The sequence below is a fragment of the Myotis brandtii genome, unplaced genomic scaffold (assembly GCF_000412655.1).
Source record: "Myotis brandtii unplaced genomic scaffold, ASM41265v1 scaffold359, whole genome shotgun sequence".
Lineage (NCBI taxonomy): Eukaryota > Metazoa > Chordata > Mammalia > Chiroptera > Vespertilionidae > Myotis > Myotis brandtii.
The window spans coordinates 1,548,137-1,556,267 of record NW_005363802.1 but is presented as its reverse complement, the minus strand read 5'-3'; the positions used below and the strand labels follow the sequence as shown (position 1 = coordinate 1,556,267).

Below are 8,131 nucleotides of genomic sequence, written 5' to 3'. Positions count from 1 at the left end.
AATGTAATACATTTTCCTAAGGATCTGTGTTACCATGATTAGGCCCTACTGATGCCATCCTAAGTGGGTGAAGTGGTGTGTCATAATAAACACTGACTCACCATCTTCTCCATCTCAGCAGAGACCTGATCTTCCTGTGGGAGATGCCACCTCAGTGACAAGAACCACCATCCATCATTGTCAACGATAACACCTGAGAGCCTTTTTTTTGCTCACTTCTCCTCCTATGCCACTTTCTTTTAATTACCAAGCCCAGCCAATACTGTCTCTTATTTTTTCCATCCATTCTCTTCTCTCCATCTTCACACCCTGGTGTAGGCTACCATATTTTCTCATCTGATTCATTCTACAACTCCCTAATGGGTCTCTACTTCTAGGCTCACCATCATTCCCCCCACCCTCACCCCAATCCAGGCTATATATGTGAGTCAGATTTGATCTTTCCATACAGCAAATCTAATTGTACCACTCCCTGGCTTAAAACTCTTCAATGAAAAACTACAAGTTGTGTGATTTCACTTATACAGATAGAATATAAATTGGTGGCTGCTTAGGACTGGGAAAATTGGGGGGAAATGGGGAAGTGACTACCAATACATATGTGGTTTTTGGGGGAAGTTGTGAAAATGTGAAATTAATTGTGTTGATGGTTGGACAATTCTGAATATACTAAAAATTATTAAATAGTGTACAGTAAATAGGTGAATCATATGGTATATAAATTATATCTTCAAACATGTTATTAAAATACTAGAGGCTTGGTGCACGAATTTGTGCATGGGTGGGGTCTGGCCAATCCTCCCCTTTGGGCTGGACCGGCAGGAGTGGAGGGGCCACAGGCAGTTGGCTGGCTGGCCCCGTCCCCTGGTCGAACTCCTGGTAGAGGGGACAATTTGCATATTAGCCTTTTATTATATAGGAAGGCAATGCCTTGACTACTGCTAGTTCTGTCAAGTTAACAGTTTTGAGCAGATCTTGAAATAAAGTGAGCAGTTGAAAGACTCTTACCATTGCAACTGCTATTTTGCATTATACCCACCACAGCAACAGGAAAACCCTCAGACATCAATGCAAGGCAGCTGAGCCTCGTGGGTTAAGTGCTGGGGTCTAGAGCAGCCTGCCACATTCTTACCTCATTTCTACCTTTTACTGGCTGTGTGACCTTGACCAAGGTATGTAAGCTTTCTGAGTCAGTGTCCTCATTGCAGTCTGGGGATAGAGACTTGTGAGGAGTGAATGCCGTGAAGCAGAGTAAGGGCTAACAGTGTTGGCATTGTTGTTGCAATTACTCTGTACAGTCATACCCCACTTTATTGCACTTTGAAGATATTGCAGTTTTTTTGCAAATTGAAGGTTTGTGGCAACCATTAGCAAAAAGATTATGACTCATGAAAGGCTCAGAAAATAGTTAGCAATGAAGTATTTTTAACTTAAGGTATGTACCTTGTTTTTTTATTTTTTAAAAATATTTTTTTATTGATTTCAGAGAGGGAGAGGGAGAGAGATAGAAACATCAATGATGAGAGGGAATCACTGATCAGCTGCCTCCTGCAGGCCCCCTATGAGGGATCAAGCCCGCAACCTGGGCATGTGCCCTTGACTGGAATCGAACCTGGGACCCTTCAGTCCTCAGGCTGACGCTCTATCCACTGAGCCAAACCAGCTAGGGCTGTACATTTTTTTTAGACATAATGCTATTGCATACTTAATAAGCTATATAGTATAGTGTAAATATCACTTATATGCACTGGAAAAACAAAAGAATTCATGTGGCTTGATCTATTGTGATATTTGCTTTATTGCTGTGGTCTGGATCTGAACCCCCAATATCTCTGAGGTATGCCTGTATTATATACTATTGTATCCTTAACTCCGAAATGTCAAGGTTTTGAAGAGTCACTTTTTTCATTGATTGAATTTATAAGTTAAGGATTATTATATGTAAGTCCCACAAAAATGCCCTTCGCTTTTAAGGAGGACAGAGGGCTTGAAACCATTGGTTTAGACAGAGAATGGCTAGTACTTTAGCACAGCTCCGCATTCATCACTGGGAAACCTTCACGTTGAATTTGATCTTCAGGGCTAGGATCCTTTGGCTTCCTATTGTCTGCCTGTGTAGTTCTCTTACTTTTCTGCCCATAACTCTTCCTGAAATTCCACTGAAGAAATGGCCATAACAGAAGCCTTTCTGTGATACTGCCAGTAAAGACTTCGTATATTCATTCCACAGAAACTGCCTGCATTCCTATGAGGAACCTGGTGCAGTGGTGAATCGCTTTCCCCCTGTTGTCCGCGTCTAAGTGAATTTTCCCAAGAGTCTGAGAGGTAGGTATTGTTGTCACCATTGTCTGGTGAGCTTCAGGATGTCAAGTAGCTTTCCAGTTTGTCTTCGTTGGCCTTTGACACCAGGAACCAATTCTCCTTCCAAGTTTTCACCTTGGCCTTGGCCGCCCAGAAAGAAGCTTCACAACTCTTTGCTGCCTTAGACTGACTTTTCCTGTGTCCCATTGGTGTTCCTTCCTTGCGTGGCCCTTTTTTCTTTGTTTATATTAATTTTATTTTATTCTCTGGAATATGATTATTCTAAGCTATGCAAAATTTGGGCAACTTGAAGAATGAATGATATATTTTTACATTTATTTCAATTTAACAAAATTTTATAGCTGTCTGAGTGTAAAGCTTAGAGAAGCAGGGTTGGCAGGTGAAAGACTTCTACAATGATTAACGTGTAGTATTTGATTCTAGGACTTTTTTAGGCTGAGAAAGGTCATGGGCAGCTATCAGGTGTGATTTTCCTTTTCAATTTAAGAATTTAGTGGCTACTAGAAGTCAGCTATTTCTTTCACATTTTAATTCTTGTGTTTACTCTTAAAATTATGAAAAAAACTGTACATTGCTAAGCTGAGCTTTCTAATTTTTTCTTTGCAGATAATGATGATGCTTGAACTGAACAACTAAGGTGAGATTTATGACCTAGATAGTATGCTTTTCTTATGCAGACTTCCTTATAGAATTTAGCTGAATTGCTAAAATTTTATTTTAACTTTGGTGAAGATTATTGCCTTTGGGCAATCATTCCAAACTGTGGATTATGAAAGACTTGACGTTACATTTTTAAGGTAAGTTCTGAAAATAACATGGCAGGATACCGTATTTATTCAGCTTGAACTGAAGAAGTTTCAAAGGATTTTACTGTTTTTAGAAAAGGAAAAGGAAACATTTTTAATATCTGTAAGCTGATTATGGTTCTGTTAATGTATAGATTCCATGAAGCTACGTTTTGTTAGATGTCATTGGGAAATGAGATGCTTTATACAATTACCTGTATCACCATGTATGTTTATATACAACGCTACAGTTAGAATCAGAGAGATGTGTGTGTATTAGTTGCTTTAGCAAATGCCAGCATACTCCCAAATTGGATATCTGGGAGGCCCCAAATTATGGGTGGGAAATGTAAACATTATACCCTATTGCCTGTGTGTGGGCCTAGCATTCCCCACATTTGTTTCATCAGAATAACGGCACAAACTAGGAAATCCCACATTATTACGAAAAAAGAAAAGAACTGTCAACATGTCCTGACAAAATTATAAACGACAAATCCCAAGGAACTTCTAAGACTTAATTTGGTAGATGTATACAATCAGTCATCTGAGTGAGATTGTTAGGTTACATAATCGGGGTTATAATTTGATGTAGAGATTCTAACCATCAGTGCTGTACAATAAAACTTTGTGTCTGATAAGGCAGTTAGAGACCTAGTAAAATACTGGGGTAAATGATAGACTACAATTACGCCATCCGTTCCACCCTCCTAACACAACAGGGAACTTTGGTGTTCACATATCTTAAACATTGTGTGAAAGGAACCACCTGGGGACGGGAGCTGCTGGGGGAAGTATTCAGTGTTGATGACCATGCCAAGTGGTTCTGAGGGCCCAGCGGTTAGTTAGCAGCGTGGTAGGTGAAGCGGGGTGGGATCACCATCAGAAGGAACAGTGTGTGCCAAGGCGAAGGCAAGGGAGAGTGGGCTGGGCAAGTGGAATTGAATTTCAGTTCCATCTGACTGCTTTTCTGAAGGACTGAAGCCGAGAATGGGGAGCGGGGCCAACTGTCTTGCCTGAGAAGTTGGACTCAGACTTGAATCTGTGGAGAACTGCTGGAGAATGTTAAGGAGGGGTATTCGACAGATACTTGCCCCAAGTCAGAATATTTGCTGTGCTTTTTCGGTTTTGTTTCTCCTGTTTCTGGAAGTTGAAGTTGTTTAAGCAAGACTGCAAAGATTTAAACAAAGGAACCGATTTAGCACATCTTTACATATGCCAGGAAATTAAGAGACTTGAGAATGTTTGAACTTCCTCTTTAACATTAATTTAGTCTGGGCGTTGGGCAGAGTGATCCATTGGCAGTCAAAAGTCTCCAAGAGGGTTCGACTGGTGTGGCTCAGTGGTTGAATGTTGACCTATGAACCAGGAGGTCACAGTTCAATTCCTGGTTGGGGCACATGCCCGAGTTGCAGCCTCGATCCCAAGTGTGGGGCGTACAGGAGGCAGCCGATCAATGAGTCACTCTCATCATTGATGTTTCTATCTCTGTCTCCCTCTCCCTTCCTCTCTGAAATCAATAAAAAATAAAAAAAGTCTCCAAGCGGTCTGTACCTTGATTGCCTCAGACTTTTGTTGGCAAATTTAAATTGTATTAATTATAGCAGTAATTACTATAGGAGTAATTTAAAAGAGCCAGTTGGAGTTAGGGACAAGTTGCTACAGCTTTTACCAGAAGAGTATATAGCTGGAAATACAGAATTCTTGCACGTTATAGGAAGTGTTCAGTTACATTACCCTGGGTCACATTTGCATATAAGTAGGAGTTAGCCAGATAACGTTTACTGCAGTGATTTTGCAAATTCATCCTAGTAATTTCACAATTATTGTTCATGTTTTAATTATCTTCCCATTGAGGGATTCCCAATATCTCAAGTTACATTTCCATTTTTATTCTAGAGCTGTGCTGTCCAGTATAGCTGTTGGCTCTCTAAATATGGCTATTCAAATTAGCTCAAATTAAATCCAATTTAAAATTCAGTTCCTCACTCCCCCCAACCATATGCCAAGTGCTCAGTAGCCTAACTGTGGCGACTGGCTGCCATATGGGACGCCGCAGATGGAGGACATCTCCACCGTTGCGGAAGGTTCTCTTAGTGCCACTCTAAAGGTTGTCTTCTTTTACAAATTTTACTATACTAACGGCCACTTAATAAAAAACTTACAGATTAAGTGATATAGTGTGATTCAAAATAAACTGGGGAGAAGGGAGAATGGGGAGTAACGGAGGAAATAGGATTTGCCATCAGTTGGTAATTGGTGAAGCTAGGTTTAGGGCCCATGGGGTATCATTATATTATTCTCATTTAGAAATTTTGTGTATGTTTGAAATTTTCCATAATAATTAAAACAGAAGCTTAAATAGGAACAGCACTTAGAAGCAGCCATCTATAAATGAGCATCTGAAATCCCACCCCTACAGGCTGGAGGAAGGTTTTTAATCCTGCCCCAGGGTTTCCCCTAAGCGGGTACACATAGCACCTTGTTTTTATTTAAGGGTTACTTCATTCCCCCTCGAAACACACAAGTAGCAGCACTGGCTCGCGCTACTTGTGGGCAGAATGAGTCTTGTGGGTAGAATGTGCTAGATTACATTATGTTTAAAATTCCGTTGCTGCTGACGTTAATTTTGGCAGACTCAATGTAGTGTTCCCAATGAAGAGAATAGAGTTCATTTACTCAGTGGTTGGCTTATTTTTGTTCACGGCCAAATCAGTCAGCTTCTGTGTCTGGTTTCCTGGTTACCAGCTCCTATGGTGACAGCACTGGAAGAAGCGGGGGTCATGGAGAAAACCCCTGGCAGGAGAGCAAAGCCGTGGGTGAACAGTGTCTGTCACGGTGTCACCAAGGGCTGTTTGAGGTTGTCACCCAGACTTGCCTACTCCAGTCTCCTACTACATCTCTAACAAATGGTGGCTGGGCTTATTGTGAGTAGAGAGAAATGGTTGAGAGCAAGGTGTTTGGGGTCAGACTTGGCTTGGAGTGCCAGCGTCAGCCAGCTGAGACCCAAGGAAGGGCAAGACTGGGCCCTCGCCAGCTGCCGCAGGGAGTAATGGTAGGGTAGGCCTGGCGCATGGTTGAGTGCTCCATAAATGACAGCTCTTGCTGTTAGGTATTCTCTGTGCAGAAAGGAATTGGGCCTCTGTGTTTATTTCCCTTAAATGCTGATATTTCTAGAATCGTGTCGAGCAGTGTACAGGTCTAAAGGAATGTAATGGTACCTTTTTATTTTACAGGGTTCTGAAGTCAGAGATCTTGAGATTAATAATGGCAGGAAAATCCTCACTTTTTAAAGTAATTCTCCTTGGAGATGGTGGAGTTGGAAAGAGTTCTCTAATGAACAGATATGTGACTAATAAGTTTGACACCCAGCTCTTCCACACAATAGGTGTGGAATTTTTAAATAAAGAGTTGGAGGTAGATGGACACTTTGTGACCATGCAGATTTGGGACACGGCCGGTCAGGAGAGATTCCGAAGCCTGAGGACGCCCTTTTACAGAGGTTCTGACTGTTGCCTGCTCACTTTTAGTGTCGATGATTCTCAAAGTTTCCAGAACTTGAGTAACTGGAAGAAAGAATTCATATATTACGCAGATGTAAAAGAGCCCGAAAGCTTTCCTTTTGTGATTTTGGGCAACAAGATTGACATAAACGAACGGCAGGTGTCTGCAGAAGAAGCCGAAGCCTGGTGCCGGGACAACGGCGACTACCCTTACTTCGAAACAAGTGCAAAAGATGCCACGAACGTGGCAGCGGCCTTTGAGGAAGCAGTGCGAAGAGTGCTTGCCACTGAGGATAGGTCGGATCACTTGATTCAGACAGACACCGTCAGTCTGCACCGGAAGCCCAAGCCCAGCTCCTCTTGCTGTTGATCCTGATGAGAGAGGTTTAACCAACTCACACACACATACAAATAAACATGGGGAGAGGAGAATTAGCATTTGCAGCAATAGATCATATACTCATAAAATTAAACTAACCATATTGCTGCTCCATATGTGGGTGGGAGAAGGGATACATTCACTCACAGAAGAATCTTATTTACTCAATAATGGCATCTTACATTTATAAGTTGTAACGGTTGTCTAATGTTTAATTTAAATATGTAAGTTACAGAGCTAATAAATGAGATGACCAAGACTTTGACTTTGTGATTAAAACAAAACACTTGAATATTCTAGAAATTGTTCTTTTCCTGGGAAAATGGAGAACGACTTTTTATATATGTATATTTTTATGTAATTAGCATCTATTCCTGGTTCAGAGGGAAATTTCCTACAGCAATAATGTTAGATATTAAAGATTAAAATTGAGTGCATCTGTGCTGCGGTGATTTGATTATTTCTACATTCTCTTCAAAATTATTGAAGTGTTCACATTTTCATTCTACATAATGGAATTGATCTCTTGATCTCCCCAGTAATCGCTCGTCATTTGTATGCCACGTTTGCTACCCCCTCAACTCCAGAAGCCAACTTTATCATTATTCTTAGAGGAAATGTGAAGGATTGAACTTTGTATGAGGGTAAGAGAAGACATCTTTATTTGGTCGTGTATTTATTTAGTGCCTTCTCCACTGAACATTGTCTAGTGATTTGCTCTTGAAGATTTCTCATCTTGCTGCAATGACCAGACTTACTGATAAAACAAATTGTGATCTTTTGTGGGTAAAGTTCATATGTTGCACCTTCATGCTGATTCCATCCTCCAGAGGCAAGCCAACTCCTAGACCCTGTGTCAGTGAAGACGGCACCCAGGCTGTGGAGCGGTGGGTTATCAAAGGACATGCTTGGGGCAGGGGTACATTTTGAGAAACGAAATAGATAAATTTCTTTCCCTGGCTCCACTCATTGGAAACCACTGAAAAAGAGTATCATTACAGTAAGCTAAGCTTTTGAAAATCTTATTTCCTAACATAACAATTAGGCTGTAAGGAAAATGTTATGACATTTTTAATTTGGGGAAGTTAAATCTCTTCATATTCTCAGGTTGGAGAGAGCTCTAGTTTTTATTATTTGCAATC

General features: G+C 41.0%; 1 protein-coding gene across 4 annotated transcripts in view; it reads left to right on the top strand.

Annotated features, from left to right (window-relative positions):
- Window positions 1-7,430, top strand: part of RAB9A (RAB9A, member RAS oncogene family) — a 31,657-nt gene extending 24,227 nt beyond the window's left edge. For 3 of the 4 annotated variants that reach the window (XM_005871890.2, XM_014544323.1, XM_005871889.2), the window contains 3 exons: window positions 2,231-2,325; window positions 2,929-2,959; window positions 6,344-7,430. In XM_005871890.2, coding sequence (XP_005871952.1) covers window positions 6,375-6,980 — 606 coding nt within the window. In that variant the 5' untranslated portion in view covers window positions 2,231-2,325; window positions 2,929-2,959; window positions 6,344-6,374 and the 3' untranslated portion in view covers window positions 6,981-7,430. Of the gene's footprint in view, window positions 1-1,044; window positions 1,173-2,230; window positions 2,326-2,928; window positions 2,960-6,343 lie in introns of all 4 variants that reach the window. The other variant, XM_014544322.1, reaches the window with a different exon arrangement.
- Window positions 7,431-8,131: the final 701 nt, after the last annotated feature.